Raw genomic sequence first — 20,076 nt, forward strand, 5'->3', positions numbered from 1 at the left:
AACTCCAGCACCGTCTGCGTCTTCACAGCCGTATCTGGGCCATCTCGCCCCACCCGCCCTGCTTGTGGTTATGTGTCCATTGCTCTCATTCTTCTTCGGCAGACCTGTTGCTGCCTCAGAACACGTGTGCTGCTTCTCTTTCTGCTTGTTTCCAAGTGGCACTGGGAAAGGTGGTCGAGCCCGCTAGGCCCCACTCCCTCCCAAGCGCCCCCAGAGCCCCACACACAGGGGTGTCCGTGGCCCAGGAAAGTGGGCCAGGGCCACAGACCCACCCTCCCTCCCTTGCTCCCCAGTAGAAGCAGTCATACTAAGTTTCCTTGAAAAGTCACTTTCCTAAGTCAGTTAAATTATACTTTTATTAAGCAAAAAATGAATTAATACATGATTTTCTAGGACATTTCTTACATAAAGTGAAGATCTAGGAATCTGTGTCTTCTAGAAGCAGATATTTGAGACAACAGTTCTAGTGGAGTACAGTCTGAGTTTCTTCCAAGTTAGTGTAAAATGTTTTCTTTCCTACTAACATGTTGTGATGGTTATAGTTTCTTACGTCTTAGGATGTATTTCAGTTATAGTCCTTTTAAGTGTCAAAATATTTATTGTCGAGTTTGTGGTTGTACAGTATTCATTCCATGAATGATGAATTAGGATAGTGTTCTTAACCTTTAATTTGGGACTGTGAATTTTCTGAGATCCTTTGGTTTTTAATATGTATTGCCATGACAGTTGTAAACTTTTGAGATTTCTCTTTTTAAGAAACACTTTGTGTGGTTTTTACTTAAAAAAAAAAAAAACAAAGAAATGAGTGTGGGTTTTTTCTACCATCTTTATAACTGCCTGCTTGTTGTAATGATTGATCCAGAGTGAGCCCTCAGAAGTGGTAAACCACAGTGTCTCTTCCAGTCATAACGTAAGGTGTTGTCAGGGTGATTTCACACTATAAAGTCATGGGGCGTGTACAGACGAACTCTGTGCAAGGTTGTAGCAAATTTTCGTGAAAGAAATGAAAGTGGGGTATTTTCCTGTGTACTTTGTGTGTTTGTATATGTTTTTGTTTTTAATGCTTCTCAAGTTAGGTTTCTGCTCTGAGTGTATTCCTTTGGTTCCAGCACTGTGGTTTTGCGAGGACAAGGAGTTTGATAGGATGAGCGAGAACGTTGCAGCAGTGTCTTCTCTGTAAATGTTTGTTGCTGTTCCTCCTCTCTTGAAGCAAACTGTGCCCATCGTGTGTGAAATGTAGCAACAGTGGGGAAGTGTGGCTCTGCCCCTCCAGCAGCTGATGGACTCTGTCCAGTTGCCCCTTACACAGCTCAGGATGAGGGCGCCGATCCTTCCACACAGTCAGAGGGCCACAGCCCTCCCAGCACATAGACAGCTTGGTTCCTCCACGTCCACAGCTTTGACCAGCGTGGACAATGTGTGGCTGTTGTATTTACTGTTGGAAAATGTCTGTGTAAGTGGGTCCATGCTGTTGAAACCTGTCTTGTTTAAGGGTCAGCTGTACGTTAAAAATAATGTGACAATGGCGTCGATCTGGGACTTCTTGCTGGTCCAGTGGTGAAGACCCTGCACTTCCACTGTAAGGGGTGCAGGTTTGATCCATGGTTCAAAGTGCACATGAGGTTCATGAGGCACATGGTTCATGAGGGCACAGTAAGATCCCTCATGCTGTGGGGTGCAGCCAGAAATAAAAAATGAGGCGACAGTGGTGTCAGTCAGAGGAGTGAGTTAGAGTCAGTGGTGTCGGCAGTCCTGGCAGGGAGGGTCAGTGTGCGTGGGAGGGGGGGCTGGGCAAAGCCCAGCTTCAATTAAGTGACAAGGGAAGAACTTTCTAGACAGCAAGGCTGACATGCCTACAAGGGGATACCTCTGATTGGACTCAGAGATTCCTATGCAAGTGAGGTTTGTAAGTGGGTGGTCAGGACCCCCAGGGATCATCTGAGACCCACCTGTGTCCACCGAGGCTGTGCTGTCCAAGCAGGTTTTCCCACAGATGCTCGCCAGGCCTGCTGCACACACCCTGCTTCTCTAACTCCTCCCCTTGATGTCTCTACTGAGAGAGCCTGCCCAGGCCACCTGTGGAGCCTACCCAGGGGCCGCTGAAAGGAAACCCAGACTGCTGTGGCCTGTGTGGAGGAGACTTCGTGTAATTTTTCCCACGAGTTATTGTCCAGTCATTGATCTTGCATTATCCATCCCTTATAGAGATCGTCAGGTTTTATTGGCTAATGAGGAAATTGCAGGGCGTGTATCTAGCGTCAGTCTTGGCACCTGCCTCCCAGACCTGTGCAGGGTGGCAGTGGGTAGGCTTTGGCGGCACAGACGGGACTCCCTGTCTGAATTCATGTTGCCTCCTCAGGGGGCTTTTGCTGCTCCGCGTATGGTCTTCAGCCCAGCTGCAGGCGCACCCCTTGTTGCTTGTGAGAAACGCAGAGACTTGGACCTTCCCCCAGGCCTCTTGTGTTATTAGACTGCATCTTAACAAATTCCGCGTTTGCCGCTCTGGATGCCTCGCAGGGCAGAGCGTCGGTCCTGGAGCTCTTGAGACAGTGCGCGTGCTGCTCTGGGCAGCCACAGGTTTCCCAACTCAAGAGCAAAAGGACTGACAGAATGGGTGCTGCGGGATCAGCCCAGGGCCGCCCCAGCCTGCCCACTGCCTGCGGCTGCCTGGGTCTCCATGAGGGCACAGTCAGCCTCCCCAGACCCCTGGCTTGAATACCTCTACTGGCCTGCCACTCACTACTTGGCCCTGCTCTGTGATCCAGCTTTGCTGCTGCTGCTAAGTCACTTCAGTCGTGTCCGACTCTGTGCAACCCTATAGACGGCAGCCCACCAGGCTCCCCCGTCCCTGGGATTCTCCAGGCAAGAACGCTGGAGTGGGTTGCCATTTGCTTCTCCAATGCATGAAAGTGAAAAGTGAAAGTGAAGTCGCTTAGTTGTGTCCAACTCGTAGTGACCCCATGGGCTGCAGCCTACCAGGCTCCTCCGTCCCTGGGATTTTCCAGGCAGGAATACTGGAGTGGGTTGCCATTGCCTTCTCCGGTGATCCAGCTTGAGGCCCCTCTGATTGTTTGAGTTGCCTGCCTTCACGGTGTTGAGTCCTGCTTAAAACATGCCCTCCAGATGCCTACTTGGTGCTCCACAGGCACTCGCAGGCTAGGCACCTGCTTCACCTGCAGGTTCTCCAGAGACCACCAGTGCCTCTGTGACAGCCTGTAGCGGGGGCGGGGGAGGGGGTGGCGAGGCCGCCTGTGGCTCAAGTACCAGACAGCCCCCGGTGATAGCCTTCATTGGAGGAGCTTTGACCTCGCTCTTCTGGGCGGCGCCAGGTTGCCAGTTCTGAGCTCTTTGGCTTCTGAGGACACCTGCTGCAGGGTGCGCGTTCGTGCTTGGTGGTGGCTGTGACGGGGGGCCTGGCCCTCAGCTCGGTGTCCCTCTGCCCTGGTGGTACACAGGCCCGGGACGCCCTGTGCTGTGGGAGCAGCTCTGCAGAGACGTCCGCAGGTCTGACAGACTCAAGCTTGGCTCTCTTGGTGGAAATCCAGGTGACGACCAAGTAGTGGCTGCTATGCCTGCCTCATGGTGTCCCCCACCAACCTGACAAAGTTTTGGAATTCAGCGTGTCCATTTTTGTTGGCTTTCCAAATTGAGCACAGTTTTATTGAGACCAGTTGGGGGCTGGAACTTGAGGTGAGCCGCATGTTTCACAGCAGCAATGGCTAGTGTATGTGGAGCTTGCCCATGGGCCAGTCTCTGTGCCCACGGGGGCGTGAGTCCTGGACAGAGCCAGCTGTGAAATCCGGCCCTCTTCTGTCCTTAGTAGCTGCCGCAGAAGGGGAGCAGGACCACTCTGGAGACGTGCTGGCAGCAGGAGTGCTGACTGACGTTCGGGGAGAGGGCACGCTGTGCTGAGATGCACTGAGACGCTGTGGCGGGATATCACAAAGATGGATTGTGTGTGAAACGTAGCCTTAAGCTCTGAGAAAGGAAGCAAGATGTAAAAATGGTAAAAAGAACAAGAAGTGTTGGTATCTAGAGAGGTAAACGTTGGGAGTTCCCTGCGATCCGGTGCTTAGGACTCCGCACTTTCACTGGGGGGGGCCTGGGACTAAGATCCCCTAAGCCACGCAGCACGGCCAAAATAAACAAAGAGGTGACTATCAATAATGTGTAAAATTGATTCGTGCAGCAGGCTGTATTCTCAGTGACACCAGATACGTGGAGCGTTGCTGTTTTAGCACTCCTCACGTTTTTGCTCAGCCTCAGAGCCCTCAGCGCTGCGGTGCTGGGAGGGCGCCTGCTCCACTGCTGCAGCTTGAGGCGAGTGCCCTGGTGTGAGGAGAGTCCTGTGAGGCACATGCAGGTCCCGCTGCAGGGAACGTGCAGGGAAGAAGAGATGGTCTTGATCATCTTGATCAGAGACCACTGTCTCTGATACAGGATCCAGGGCTGCAGCCTTTCATTATTAGATAGAGATGTTGCTCTCCCAGCAGACCCTGAGCTCCATGAGCGCACACTGCTCACTTCTATCCTGTTGTCTTTGTCTGTCCTGGAGTCTGTGCTTGCAAGTGAGAGAGGGAGCAAGTTCAGGCAGGAGTCGCAGGTGTCCGGAGAGGAGCAGAGGCCCGACGGCCACAGGGCAAAGTGGGGGGTTCGGGGAAGGCCAGCTGCTGCCAGGACACCAGCAGGGTGTTCACGGAGAGTGGAAGCATCTTCAGCTTGTAGGACTTAGAGTTTGTGGTGGCTTTCACCAGGTAACTCCCCTTCCAACCATCTCCCCCGTAGGAAGTGCCTGCGTTCCTTGTCCCTGAAGCGTAGATGTTATCTCACAGCAGTGTTTGTATTCGGATTGGGCCCTGTACGTCGGAGACCTTTTTACTTGTTTGTATGTTGATTTCCTTGTCTCTAAATTAGTTAGAAATGTCAAGTACCAAATGCTTGTCTTCAGATAGATAGGTATGTTTTCTTTTAAAGTAAAAAAAAACAGTAACGTGTGCATTTAGGACATAAATGCTTTTAACACACACACAAAAATACACTGACCAAGTCAGCAGCTTCCATGAGAGGAAGAAGTCCGTAAAGTAGCCCATAAGTGGCCTTGAGCTTGGGAGTGGCACTCCTCCTACGATGGGGAATTTGGGGTAAAAGGATAGCATTTGGGGAAGTGTGGACACGAGTGGATTTTAGTAGAAAGAAATCGTTGTTAAGGTACTGCTATTGCATCTTCACCCAAAACCCAAAGCCTTGTACACCTTGTTTCTTTAAATTCCTCTCTCTCCACAGTTGATCAGTATGCATGTCAATGTAGGTCTAGGTCTGTTCCTCCTTACACCGCAAAGTAATAGAAAAATAAATCATCTTCCCATTGTCACTTTCCTTTTTCTCTTGTACTTCTTTTAGACAAGTCAGCATGTCAGTTTCAGTAGTACAATGGCACGTGTTTAAAGTTTCATGGAGTATTAACTATTAGGAAAAATACCTTTAAAAGTATTATACATGACTTATTTCAGAGCTACATACTTGTCATAAAATGTACCTTGGGAATTGCTTTTCATTTATAATAATGAGGTGCTTGGTGTGTATAATTGTGTCTAATGAGCGTTAATGAGTTTGAGATCTGAATATTCTTATTAGAAAAGTTAAATAGTGTGGAATATGTAATTATCAAGGGCTTTTTTTTTTTTTTTTTAACACATTTTGGTTTCATTAAGTTACTCAGATAAGTGTTTGAGTTGTTTATGTTATAATTGTGCTGATGGTGATATGAGGATATTATTATTACAGTAATGGTCTGAATTTTAAAGAAAAATTTGTGATAGTGTTTTATGTCTCAAAGATCAGTTATAGTATCAGTTTTATAAGCTGCTGTTGATGACACGACTCGAAGTTTGGGGAAGTTGGAAAGAAAGGAACTCTTACAAATAAGAATCAATGGTATGATGCAGAACTTCTACATCGATTAGGACATTTGGACGGATGGACAGACAGACGGACAGATGGGTATTTGGGTCTTCTCTGTTAACTTTGAAGCCCTTGGCAATGGGGCTCTTTATGTTGCTACAGATTTTCCTCAGTCAGGCACCGTATCTCTTGAACAGCTTCACGTAGCAGAGAGCTTAGCATGGTGCCCTCCCGCGTAGGAAACGCGGAGCAGAGAAAGGCGTGGAGTTGCCTGGTCACTGTACGTCAGGGGTTCAAGGAAATGCAGTTTTGTTTTTTGGAAGATTGTGTCAGAGATCTTAATTAAGTTACTGTTACTTGATACCTTTAGTAATTAAGATATTAATTAGGTTAATAAGTAACAGAACTGACCAACTAGGCATCTCCTCCGCTCCTCCTCCTCTGTGCCTGTGTGGTGAGCAGTGAGGGGCACCGAGGAGCAGCAGCAGGAGGGGCTTCTTAGCTCGCCTCAGTGGTGGCTGATGACCCCCAAAGAATGTGTGTTTTCCCATGTTTGCTGTTTCCCCCGAACTGACTTCTTATGAGGCTCTAGATTTAATACACGCTGACCTTGATTGCGTGATCGCTGATTTCCTGGTCTGTTGTTTTCTAACACAGAAGCTTGAATTCTCTTCAGATTTTTGTTCTTCAGGTGCCGCTGTGCAGATGAGATTAATAGAATGGGCTTCTTCTGTCTGCACAGTTCCTTTCTTGGTAGCGGGGTTCCAGTGCTTCATGACATACATAGGTGGTCTTCTGTTAAAATTTTACTTGTTTTTCAGTGGTTTTTAACTCACTTGTGGACTTTTCCCTTTTACTTATCTCTTGTGTTTGTCTGTTTGTTTTTATAGCCATCCTGGGGTCTCCAGCTAGTGGAATTCAAAACACCATTGGTTCTGTTGGCACAGGCCAACAGAATGCCACTTCTTTAAGTAACCCAAATCCGATAGACCCCAGCTCCATGCAACGAGCGTATGCTGCTCTTGGACTCCCCTACCTGAACCAGCCCCAGACGCAGCTGCAGCCTCAGGTTCCTGGCCAGCAACCAGCACAGCCTCAAACTCACCAGCAGATGAGGAGTCTCAACCCCCTGGGTAGGTGAAAGGACTCTCGAGAACTTCCTTGTGCAAATGCAGTGTCGGGAATGACGAGCCTTCTGGAGCCTGGGGCTGTTTTCAGCTACTGTTTTTACTTTAAATTCAAATTTTAAATTTAAATATATATATGTATATAATAAAATTCAAATATATATATTATGGCAAATGGTATCTTTTAAATGATTAAAATAAAAAAATTCCAGGAAAAGGCTAAAATGTCAGGTACACTGAAGATGTTACAGGCTTGTAAGATGAATCACATTTGCAAATGAACCAACATTTTTGTCGCTGTATCTGGATAGTTTTCATAAAGGGCATTTCACATGGCTCAGGATGCAAAATCTCAGGTTGGAATTAGGGCAGTACCAGTTGCCTTGACTCTGCAGCTCCTAGCATTTCTTGGTTGTGGACTACTTGTGACTGGAGCCGACCAGTCTGAATCCGGACTGGCTAACAGGGATCTCAGAACAGGGTTGTTGTGCTGGTTTTGTTCTTTTCCTAATAAAGTATTTTCACCTTAAAGATACTTTATCTGTTGCGTGTTGGGAAATAGTTGCCCTAATGCATTTCTGACTCCTGCTGGCTAGAAGACTGGGTTGGAGTCTTGAAATGTCCCTTCCAGTCTGACACCACTTCTGTTGGTGGTATAATCTGGGACAAGACAATTAACCTGTGTCTCACCTTTCTCTTACTTTAGAACAAATACTGTAGGCAAATTGATCTTTTGTCTTCTTCACCTGAAGTTAATTTCTATGATTTTTATCTTCTGATACGCAAAACAAAAAGATGATGAAGTGTATGTGACGGGAATGAAGCCAGAATCAAAACCGAAGCTGCAGATGGATCATTTCTGATTTTTTTCCACAGCCGCCAAGCATTCATGCTGCCAGCCAGCCTCCGTAGAAATGCTCTTCTTTGGTTTTCAAGTGCAATGGGAAGCAATTGAATTTATACAATTTGACCAACATTATTGAAAATATAACTCCCAGAGTTCCTGCCATAGCATTTATTATTATGAGTCATAAGAATAATTTTCATAAGAATCATTTATTTATATGTGACTTGTTATTTATCTGTTATTAGGACTTTGAGGTGTGTAATTTAGGAGTTGGTTGATTGCTTTTCGTCTTTCAGGAAATAACCCAATGAACATTCCAGCAGGAGGAATAACAACAGATCAGCAGCCATCAAACTTGATTTCAGAATCAGCTCTTCCAACTTCCCTTGGGGCTACAAAGTAAGACCTTTGTTTCATTTGGTTCCTATCTGAGTGACAGTCACATGTTAAAGTGGGCTGGGAACCACATAGAACTCTTGATTCTTTCTAAAGTGTAGGGCTGTTTCCCTCCCTCCCTTCTCTGTCCCTCTCGCTTCCCTCCCTCTTTCTTTCTTTCTAACAGATAGCAGAGTTTAAAGTCACATATGGTTGAAGACCCTTAGTTGGGTGAATGGCATGTGAGTCACTTTTCCAGTTGGATGACCTGTTCTTCCTCTCCCCTCAGCCCCCTGATGAATGACGGCTCAAACTCTGGAAACATTGGCACCCTCAGCACTATACCTGCAGCAGCACCTCCTTCCAGCACCGGAGTTCGGAAAAGCTGGCACGAACACGTCACTCAGGACCTGCGGAGCCATCTAGTGCATAAACTGTACGTGGCCCCCTCGCCTGTTACTCACATGTGGTGGGAGCACTTTGTGACTGATGGCAGTGTGACAGTTTTGCAGTTTGCTGGGTGTCTGATTTAACGCCCAGGTGTTTTTTTGGGCCCTAGGTGATCATACCCTTGAAACTGAAGGGGGTCATGTGCTTGTTTAGGGAGGCCGGAGGATCCCAGATTCTGAGTGCCCAGTGGATCCTGGAGAGGAATATGAACTTTGACCCATGTCACAGGGGCAGGCCTGTTCTCTAAGCTCTCAGTGCACGGGGAGCTGGGACTCACTCAGAAGCTTGTCTTATTTTATGGCTCAAGGTTATAGTTGTGGGGAGCCCTGAGAATTGCAGGCATTTGGGCCTAGTAAATACAGATGGCTTCACAATACCATCATACAATTAACATGGGAAATTCATAGTTGATTTCTCCAGCAATTTAAGTTAAATGAAGGTGACGTTAATCAACTCAATTCCGATGGAGTTTTCTTTTTTTTCTCCTTCATTAGTTTAATCAAAAATTTTTGTACTTAGTAGTTTAAAGATTAGGAATTCAAAATCATAGTATTCTTGAGTTGGTCAAGCATTTATTGTTAATAGCAAAATGTTGTGTTTGACTTGTGGATAAATTGACAGATCAGTATTGTCTCCAAAGAGTGACTGCATATGGGGGTCTCTCAGCAGTGTATTGTGCCCAAAGGTAGACAGCGGTTTGTTCTCTTCCCGTGTCACATGTGAAATGGCAAGATGTTGATGTTGTATTAAAAGTAGATTGAGAGTACGTGCTGTCCTTTCAGTGTCCAAGCCATCTTCCCGACACCTGACCCTGCAGCCCTGAAGGATCGCCGCATGGAGAACCTGGTGGCCTACGCTAAGAAAGTGGAAGGGGACATGTACGAGTCTGCCAACAGCAGGGTGGGTCCGCATTCGCGTTCCAGCCACACGGCACCCGAGCGACCTGTGGCTGCAGGTCTGGACGTGGTGGGGGGCGGCGGGGGGGGGGGTTGGGGGGGAGGGTGCTTCCATCAGCCTGCTGGTCTCCTCGCCTGAGGACACTGACCAGGGAGATGTCCCAGTTAAGACTTGAGGTCCTCCCTGCACACCTCTCTTGGTTTGTAACTGCAGAATCTTCAAGTGTTCCCACTACAGTGGTAAGTGAGGTGTATGAAGGTTTCCTAGTCTGTGGGTGTACTTTATAGTGGAGTGTTCTTGTACTATGTTGTCACCTGTGTCAGTGAGTATGCAGGAAGAGGTTCAGCTGTGGAACGAACTGTCACGAGGACTTAGTACCCCCTGACTGTTAAGTCCCATAGCATCCCTGGGCTTTGGTTTATGAGTTAGAAGTGCTGAATACTTCACCCGTGCCAGTGTACATAATTTTAATTTAAAACTTCATTAGTTTGTTAGAACCTACAAAACCAGATCAGTTGTTTGTTTGCAAATAACTAGTATTGACTGTTGCTGCTTTTTAGGATGAATACTATCACTTACTAGCAGAGAAAATCTACAAGATTCAAAAAGAGCTAGAAGAAAAGCGGAGGTCGCGTTTACACAAACAAGGCATCTTGGGTAACCAGCCAGCCTTATCAGCCCCCGGGACGCAGCCCCCTGGAATACCCCAGGCGCAGCCTGTGAGACCTCCAAGTAAGGACTGCATGTCCCGCCCCTGGTCTGTTCCCTCGTGTGTCTTTCTGCATTTGGTGTGTATTTCTCAGCACACAGAATTACATTCCCAGGGAACCTGTTGCTCTGAAAGCACGTGGTCGTGGCTGTGTTCTGCGGTGGCCTGTGTTTAGATGTTGAGTCTCACAGAAGGCCCTGTAAAGGGTGTGCTGACATCAGTGCACACAGCACTTTTGGATCTGCTCTTCTCTTTAAAGGATTGTTTTAAGTAACTCCTTTTTTTTTCTGCCATTGTAGATGGGCCCATGCCTCTTACAGTGAATCGTATGCAGGTTTCTCAAGGTATTTAACTGTTGTTGTAAATCATATTTTGGGTTAACATTCTGCAGGACAAAGTTTATTGGTTTGTCTTCTTCCCTGTGTATTTCTTTCTCTCCATTTTTCCTTCAGTTTCCTTTTCTAATTGCCACCTCCCCCCCCCCCGCCCCCCTCCCTACTGACGAGCACAGTGCACGTCCACAGGTAGTGTGAACATGTTGCCTTTGGAAGTTTGGAGATCACAGCGAAGCTCTCCAAGGAGATCAGAAGTAGGAGTTCACTTTTTTTTTTGATGGACAAGAGAAAACATTTCCCTTGGAAGAGTCTCAAAAAAAAAAAAAAGCATTGTAGGAGGGGGAAAGAAACATTTCTGAGCACTTGAAAGTAGGGCGTCAGGCCTATCCTGAAGCCCGAGCACCCTGACTTGGGGGATGGGAGGAACGGGTGAGGCTGCTCTGGGCTAACGAGCACAGGCGCCTTGCCTACCACACTCGCCGAGGAGGGTCTGTGCTCAACAGCCCTCACCGGGCTGGGCTCCTGGCAGCTGGTCTGAGCAGCTTCCGGAGGTTCTTTCTCAAGTTGAGAGTCTTTGGTCGTGGTTGAAGCCGTCATTTGAGTTTGGGGGTGAGGGTCATTTCAGAGCTTTTACAACTCTTAGCAGGTTGAGACCTGAACAGTAGGATGTTTCTGCTGGTTGTGAAATGAGATGGCGACATTATCCAGTGTCCAGTGTGTGGAGTAGTTCAGGGAGAGAGTGGTCGTTCTAACAGCTGTGGTGATCGTCCTGCATACACCAGACCTGGTACAGCTGATGATACTGTGGAGGAAACTTTTTAGGGACTTGTTCAGATGGACCAGATGTGAAGAGTGAAAGAAATCAAGAAGGCAGAGAAATTGAGCCTTCGGAGAGACAGGGTGCTGTATTAGGGACAGGGTAGACGAGTCTGCTGCTTCGGGATCTGAGAACGGGGCTGTTGAGCAGAGTGTGGAAGGAGGAGCCTTTGAAGGAAGTGCTTGCATGCCCCTGTCACCGGCACGTCCAGGTCTGTGGAGAGGAACTTGTTACGGTGCCGCTTCTTCATGCATCTTTTTCGCATGCTCAGTAAAATCTCCTCTTGTCAATAAAACCCTCCAGAAGAGCAGGGCACTTTGTTCTGTATGCTTCCTGGAAGGTCCTGGTTACTCAGGGGGACATTTTTCGCTGGTGCTGAGGGGACTGGTGCTCTTTGATGCCCTCTCCTACTCCACAGTTAAGGCAGTGCCTCAGGATTCTGTTCACAGCCACAGGATTGGGCCAAGTCCTGAGACTTACTGAAGCAGTATTTACATTGAGCTCAGAGTTCACGGAGAATTGTGGGAAATTACAGAGAGAGAGGCTCCATGGCCTGGAGTCATGTAGCGGCTGGTGAGAGGTGTCGTTCGTGGTGTGGCACCCTTGGGAAGGCCAAGGCAGCCATGAAAGTGAGATCTTTCCAGTCAGCAGAGAGGAGGCTGACGTTGAGAACCGCCAACCCTTGGGCACTTTCTAAATGCTTAATGTCCTTGCAAAATTAAAGCCATGTTTTGAGTCTTATCCCAGATTCTAACAATAAATGTAAGCCCAGCCAAGGAGCTGGGGGGCCTGGGGTGATGGGAGCGGGCTTCCTGCTGGGAGTCAGGTGGTCCAGAAGGCTTTGAGGGGTTGGCTCAGAGGGGTGCCCTGGCCTCAGCAGACCTCCTCTGTGCATGGTGGGTGCTCCTTCCCACCACCCCGCCCACCCCCGTCTACTCTGTCACTCGGACCCTCAGATGCTCTGGCGCCGAGTGCTGCCTTGGCTTCAGCTGCTCGCAGCTTCCCTGATGCGCCACCTTCCTCTCCTCACACCGCCCTGCCTGCCCCCCACCCACCATCTCACCACCACCACAGTGGTGCCGTTTTTCCTGGATGTGAGCAATCTGTTGCTTAGCCATCTTTTCTGATTGGCTGATCTCCTTTCAGTTGTGTATGTAGTGTGTGTGTTCTGTCTTATTTGGCTTCAAGTTTCTTTGGCAAATTGTCATTCTGTTTTCCTATGGGTGCTTTTCCTAATGAACTGTTGTGGGTACGTTTACAGGGATGAATTCATTTAACCCAATATCCTTGGGGAACGTACAGTTGCCACAAGCGCCCATGGGACCGCGTGCGGCATCCCCCATGAACCACTCTGTCCCGATGAACAGCATGGGCTCCGTTCCAGGGGTAAGTGCTTGTCCTCCCCTCAGCTGTGCTGAGACGGCCTTGCTGCAACAGGACAGTTCTCCCCATGGGAGCTTGGAGGTTGGGAATCCTGTGGCGCTTGTTCCTTTGGATTGTGTTGTGCTTTGGCAACTCCGTCTCTCTCTCTGGTCCTTATTACTCCAAGGTTTATTTGACCTTTACTTATTTTTACTGAAATGAGAGATTCCTTGGCACCTGTGACTTTGTGAGAAGACGGGAGTTCTGGGGATGTGTGACAGAATGAGAGGAAAGGTGTCAGTGTCCGCTGGCTCTCAGAGCGTCCTCTCCTGAGGCTGTTTTCTAAACGAGTCCGAGAACTCCTAAAAGGCGTATTTGAACTTTACACTATGGCATGCTGTTGATTTCTGTTCAGAGGACTGTGTGGAGCTGGCTCATTAGAGATCTGCATGAAAAAGTGTGCAGAATGCCTGGGAGCCAGGAGGTCTTAGTGCGTGGTGGGGTCCCCTCCTGTGAAGGGGGTAGTTGAGGATTCCTCTCTCTTTCGGTTCACCTTGGAGACACAGGCCCTGCAGCCCTCTGAACACAGTGGCACATGTTGTCTTGTAGATGGCTATTTCTCCGTCCCGAATGCCTCAGCCTCCGAACATGATGGGCGCGCACGCCAACAGCATGATGGCCCAGGCGCCTGCGCAGAGCCAGTTCCTCCCGCAGAGCCAGTTCCCGTCGTCCAGCGGGGCGCTGAGTGTGAGCAGTGTGGGCATGGGGCAGCCGGCGGCGCAGACTGGCGTTCCACAGGTACTGTCCATCGTTTTAGTTGTCATTTTCTTAATTTTTGTTTGTATATTTTAAATTCTAAGCTTCACATGTGATCCTGAGAGACACTGGTTTTTGAAGAGGGAGTGAGGAAAGATCCCTTGAGTTTACGCTTAATGATTTGGCACTTGTTGGTTTAAACTGCCGAGGTGAAGTCCAGCTAACTGGGCCATTTGAGTAGTTCCCTTCTTGTTGAATGTGGTTTTATTCATTCAATATAATGCTGGCGGGGACTATTTTCCACTCATTTCACCGCCTTTCCCCGACTTCTATTAATTGTTAGAGTACATCAGATTGCTGCTGTGTACAAATGTACATGTATTTAAAACAGACCAACTGTTCCCCTGAGAGATCAAATTCATTATTTAACTTAACATGAATAACATTGAATAATAGGCAGTGACTACACTAGATTCACTAAGTAAACACTTATTAAGTAATTGTTTTTTAAACGTTTTATTTGTTATGATTTACGTTTGGCTGTGCCGAGTCTTCCTTGCTGCGTGCAGGCTTTCTCTAGTTGCAGTGAGCGGAAGTTACTGTCAGCGCGCTGCCCAGGCTTCTCCCTGGGGTGGCTTCTCTGGCGGAGCATGGCCTCTAGGCATGAGGGCTCCAGTAGTTGTGGCACGCAGGCCTAGTTGCCCCACGACATGTGGAATCTTCCCCGACCAGGGATAGAACCTGTGCCTTCTGCACTGGCAGTTGGATTCTTAACCGCTGGGCCACCAGGAAGCCTGATGCCTCTTAATTAATTCTTTATTTGCATAAATTTTATTTCTCTAGCAAAGGGGTCGACAAGTTTGTCCTGTAGATATTTTCAGCTTGGTGGACCGTGAGGGAACTGTTCTGCTCCACTGCTGTGACACAGAGGCAGTCATAGACATGTGCGTTCACACGTGAGTGAATGGAGAGGCTGCTGGCCAATAAAGCTTTATTGACAGAGACCAGCAGCTAGCTGGGTTTGGCCTTGGGCCCTGTGTGCTTGGCAGATTCTTGCTCTAGATTCAGAATAGCTTTTTAGTTGGCCCACAGGTAATTTTGAAGCATATCCCTAGCTGAGAACTACCATACTGAAACAATTCAGTGTTTGAGTAACTCATTTTTTTAAAAAAGACAAATACCTTTTCCAGTGGCCTTAGCTGTTGGTGGATATTATGGAACATGAGCTAGTAACTGAAGTGTATGTGTGTGTGTTTAAGCCAGAGATTTCTACACTTACATAAATCCAAGCTTGATTACTACAAAAGCAGGTTACTATAAGCATGCAGGTCAGTGACACGTTACAAGTGGAACGTTCCCGTATAGTCAGCAGACCTCATCCAGAAACCGTGTCAGGTTCTCATATATTTAATTCTTTATGTCTGCTGCCACATTGTCAGATGGAGGGGAGACCAGTTTTAACTCGCTCTTTTCTTTCTGCCTGTCAGGGGCAAGTGCCAGGGGCCGCTCTTCCCAACCCCCTGAACATGCTTGGGCCCCAGGCCAGCCAGCTGCCTTGCCCACCAGTGACACAGCCGCCGCTGCATCAGACCCCGCCTCCCGCCTCCACGGCCGCCGGCATGCCGTCTCTGCAGCACCCAGCAGCTCCCGGGGTGACGCCCCCCCAGCCAGCTGCGCCTACCCAGCCTTCAACTCCCGCATCGTCTTCCGGGCAGACTCCCACCCCGACTCCTGGCTCCGTGCCCAGCGCCAGCCAGACGCAGAGTACTCCTACGGTCCAGGCAGCCGCCCAGGCCCAGGTGACCCCGCAGCCTCAGACCCCAGTGCAGCCTCCATCCGTGGCCACCCCACAGTCATCGCAGCAGCAGCCAACACCTGTGCACACGCAGCCCCCCGGCACCCCGGTGAGCCCCTCGGCCTGTGGCCGTCTGCCCACAGAGTTGCAGATGAGAACTTGCCCCTGAGCAGTTGGTCGTGAAGCACCACAGGTCTTGGTGCAGCTGCACAGCGAGTGTGTCTGCAGCCTGACGGAGCTGTAACGGGTTGTGTGTTCATTCCAGAATGGGCTCTGGAGGCCAGGTTTGGCAGGACATGACTTGTGATTATCTTCCCAGTTAAACCAGCTTATAGAAATCAGCAACTGAAAGAGCTCGTACATGGGTCCCCTGTAGAATATTTCAACTATCCATAGGAGCGTCACCTGTCACAGGTGGTCATCTCTGAGATTTAGTTGTCTTGAGGGTTTGATAAGCAAGTCAGTTTTTTAATTGTACATACTTTGACCTTGCTCGTCAGCCTTGTTTTCCAGTTGGAAGCTTTTTCTTTTTCATGACAAAATGGCACAGCCAGGTTAGCACTTCTGTGGCTCAGATCTCCCCACTCCTCCGGGGAGGTGGCAGTGGCAGGGTCACAGCATATCCTGTGTCCCGGTCCCGCGCTCTGCCGGTGGCACCCGGCCGGGCTCCCCCACATGGGGCCATCCCCACCCACCCCAGGGGCCCGAGGCTACTGTTTCTTACCGAGCCATGGTATCTGTTTTCTTACCAGCCTAATTTAAAAACTTCCTTCCCCCTGAAATGCGTTAACTTTATTTGTGGGGGCTGAGGATGTTTATTTATAAAATGTCAAAATTAATCCCAAGATGAGTCCCAAGATGACACTTTTTATTTTTCCATAGGGAGTGTTCTTATTGTTTCTTATTTTATGTTATCTCTGAGTAAGATCCCTTTGTAATGTTACGTTTTTATTTGTTTACTTAAAACTCTTATCAGGTAAATCTTTGAAAACTTGAGAGCTTTTTTTGAGATTTCATCTCTTAATGCTTGTTTACTCCTCCACCACTGTTCCTGCAGTTAACAGGCTAGTTATACACTCTTGTTCCGTGAAGTGAAGTCGCTCAGTTGTGTCCGACTCTTTGCGACCACATGGACTATAGCCTATGAGGCGCCTCCGTCCATGGGGTTTTCTAGGCAAGAACACTGGAGTGGGTTGCTATTTCCTTCTCCAGGAGATCTTCCCAACCCAGGGATTGAACCCGGAGCTTCCCTTGTGGCTCAGCTGGTAAAGAATCCACCTGCAATGCGGGAGAACTGGGTTCAATCCCTGGGTTGGGAAGATCCCCTGGAGACAGAAAGGTTACCCACTCCAGTATTCTGGCCTGGAGAATTCCATGGACTGTATAATTCATGGGGTCGCAAAGAGTCAGACACGAGTGAGCAACTTTCACTTCGCTTCACTCCCGCATTGTAGATAGACGCTTTACTGTCTTGAGCCACCAGGGAAGTCCATATAGGTACTTTATTCCCCTTCTGACAGTGTATATACACATATTTATTATTCATCCTTTTACCAAAACCATTAGGATCGTTGTTGGAAAGAATTGAATTTAAAATAGGTTCTCTGACTTATGTAGAAAATTCCCAGAAGATAATTTTCTATCACAGTGTAGAAAGCTTCTGCTCTTGTATCTCTGCATTGTTGACAAGAAGTCAGTTGTGTTTCTGCCTGATGTTGACTTCTCTGGAACTCTTCCTTTAACTCTTATATTCTTCAGTTCTCTCAAATAGGGGTGCCTGTTAGGTTAGTATTGAGAAAGAGTAACATGGATCTGTGTTGGGTGAGCAGCAGGGTTTAAGATCATCTGTGTTGTTTACAAAGATAAGTGATTTTGGTTTCCCCACAGCTTTCCCAGACAGCAGCCAGCATTGATAACAGGGTCCCCACTCCATCCTCAGTGGCCAGCGCCGAAACCAACTCCCAGCAGCCAGGCCCCGAGGTGCCACTGCTGGAGATGAAGGCCGAGATCAAGACCGAGGACACAGAGCCCGATGCTGGGGAGCCCAAGGGAGAGCCTGGGGCTACGGTAGGTGCCTTTCCTGGACATGGGTGGATGTGCTGCACACAGAGGTGCCATGGGGCGCCCGGGGGAGGCGCCAGGGTCCGCCGTGCGTGTCCCTGCGTCGCGTTTCACTACCCCACTCAGTTATGGTTCAAGTGCAGAAGAGATTAGAAACAGATGGGTTGTTTATTTTTAGATATTAGGTATGGGTTTATTTTTATTTTGCCAGAAGTGAAGAGCACTGGCTTATATTTTAAATGTTTAAATCATCCAACAACTTTTTCACTGCTGTTCCTCATTCATTTATAATTCTCCAGAGGCAGGCTGCTCAGGCGGTGTGTTCTTTTACTAATTAACCTGTGGCAAAAGTTGAAAACTGGCAGACCGTGGGCTGAACCCAGTCTATAAATGTATTTTGTTTGGCCCACACAGTATTTTTAAAATGGGAAATTACAAATAATACTCTAGACTTCTGACTTTTCTTGGAAAATGAGGAGCTTTGCCAGCACCGTGTGGCAGCAGAGCAGTCTGGGTGGGAGCGCCGGCATGGCGCTCAGGCGGGTCACAGCTCCCCACTGCCTCCCTCCGCGCTTTCTGCTGTTCTCGTGGGCTTCCTCTGCCAGGCCTCTGAGCAGTTGGACTTTCCATCCTTCCCACAGTTTTCAAGGAAATTCTTGTTCCAAACTAGAAATATATGTAAAACTACTGAAGAGGTAATGGTATATGCAATGTTTGTTTTTAAGACTATAATACACTGGCACTGTATTAAAGCGCCTCCCAGGCATTCGACCTTTCCTTTTGGGAGAGAGAGAGTGATCGATGCAGCTCTGACTAGGGGAGGTTTTAACAAGCCTGTAGAGACTTTAAGGGCCTTCCGATAAGGCTGGGTAATAACAAAGATCTCTCATAGTCATGTATCTGTGTCTGTGACTCTGTTTTTCTCAAGATGATGGAGGAGGACTTACAAGGATCTTCTCAAGTTAAAGAAGAAACAGACCCGACAGAGCAGAAGTCAGAACCAATGGAAGTGGATGAAAAGAAAACTGAAGTGAAGGTCGAAGCTAAAGAGGAAGAAGAGGGCAGCACCAATGGGACAGCCTCTCAGTCCACGTCCCCTTCGCAGCCTCGCAAGAAAAGTAGGTCGTGTTCTCAGGAATTTACGTGGCGCTGCTTTTCCATCATGTTACGAGTGCATTATGTGGTTGTAAAGCTAAAGCAAAAAAAGAATTCCATCCCTTCCTGTTGCCCTTCTTACTGGCCATTCCCCCAGTTTTAGAAATGGTGACAGCTGGACTCCAGGGCACCGGCCCACAGGGTCTGTGCTAGGGCTCTGAGGAGCAGCCCACACCCAGCCTCTCCAAGGTGGTGCTGGCTTTACTTAGCATGCTGTGGACACCCACGGATGGTCTCCATTGATAAGGTGACCAGGAGCTTGATGTTGGGGAGTTACCACCATGGCAACCTGTGGGCTATTAAGTTTGTAGGTTTCTGCTGGTGCAGATGGAACTGAGTCCAGAGTTGGGGGCTGGGAGCATAGAACCAGGGACCAGTGCAGTGGGAGGAGGGCAGCAGAGAAGGGAAGATGCTGGAGTTCTGAGTAAGCAGGCTGAGCCAGGCTCATGGTGGAGGGCAGATAGAATCCATCTAAGACGTGTCCAAAGTAGGGAGGAGGAAACAGTGTCAGAAAACTGTCAGGTGACAGAAACATGAGACGAGGCTCAGTGGTTCAGGGGTTGCAGGTGATGCGTTTAGGAATGATGGCAGAAAAACTCAGAGAGGCTCATGCTGTACAGTCCTGCTGCCCTGGGACCCTGGGGATCACAGAGGACAGCAAGCCTCAGGCTTGTGGTCTCAGACCTCTTTACACTCTTAAAAATTGACCATCCCAGAGAAGTTATTGTTTGTATGGATCATCTATGACTTCTACTCTGCTAGGTGTCTTTTTAAATATTTATTTAAAACTGAATGTGTTTCATGGCACCCATAAGTAACACACTTCTGTGAAAAATAACTTCCACAACAAAAATAATTGGAATGGTGACATTGTTTTTCACAACTTTGTTTCTCGGAGAATTAAGTGAACACGGCTGGCCTCTCCTATCTACCTGTCCCTTCGCTGTTGTATTCTGTTGTTTGTTTGACGGACACAGAGAAAATCCAGCTCCACTCAGATAAGTAGCTGATAGACAAGAGTATTTTAATATTTAATAGCCTTTTCAGGTACTTGTAGATAATTCTTTCTTGACACTACACAAAAATTCAACAAATAGAAGTTTCTTAAAGGCTGTTTGCAGTGTGACGTCTGAATCTGTAGCCCTGAATTTCTCGTGCTCTACAATTTTTCTGTCTTGTACTCAGACTGGCTCTTTTGCCATTGTATGACTTTTTTTTTTTTAAAGCACGATCCTTTGGTCATTTGGGAATTTTGCTCATCTTCCAAATGTTGGCATACTTTATTATGTAATATTTTTAAAAATCACATTTATTAATATCACTGTGACTCGCTTTAAAAAGTCTTGTAAACTTTGACAAGCTGTCAAGCTTGTGTAGCAGATACAAGTTTTTCAAAAATTCTAATTTTTGATGAAAGTCCAAATTGTATCATTGCTAGCAAATTGCGTCAGTTGTCCTGGAAGTAACTGGTGTACTTGGTTCATTTTTG

The 20,076-nt window shown here is 47.9% G+C and overlaps 1 protein-coding gene across 2 annotated transcripts in view; it reads left to right on the forward strand.

Moving 5' to 3' along the window:
* The window catches only part of CREBBP (CREB binding lysine acetyltransferase), a 119,331-nt gene that overhangs the window by 72,579 nt on the left and 26,676 nt on the right, over positions 1–20,076 (forward strand). For both annotated transcript variants that reach the window (XM_086376030.1, XM_086376031.1), the window contains exons 6-16: positions 6,792–7,034; positions 8,172–8,274; positions 8,540–8,686; positions 9,483–9,600; positions 10,158–10,329; positions 10,606–10,650; positions 12,720–12,844; positions 13,430–13,618; positions 15,064–15,480; positions 17,259–17,438; positions 18,361–18,550. In XM_086376030.1, the coding sequence (XP_086232156.1) occupies positions 6,792–7,034; positions 8,172–8,274; positions 8,540–8,686; positions 9,483–9,600; positions 10,158–10,329; positions 10,606–10,650; positions 12,720–12,844; positions 13,430–13,618; positions 15,064–15,480; positions 17,259–17,438; positions 18,361–18,550 (1,929 nt within the window). The remainder of the gene's footprint in view (positions 1–6,791; positions 7,035–8,171; positions 8,275–8,539; positions 8,687–9,482; positions 9,601–10,157; positions 10,330–10,605; positions 10,651–12,719; positions 12,845–13,429; positions 13,619–15,063; positions 15,481–17,258; positions 17,439–18,360; positions 18,551–20,076) is intronic.

This window comes from Bos grunniens, chromosome 25, assembly GCF_055505025.1.
Source record: "Bos grunniens cultivar Pamir isolate PY7600 chromosome 25, Bosgru_T2T1.0, whole genome shotgun sequence".
Taxonomy (NCBI): domain Eukaryota; kingdom Metazoa; phylum Chordata; class Mammalia; order Artiodactyla; family Bovidae; genus Bos; species Bos grunniens.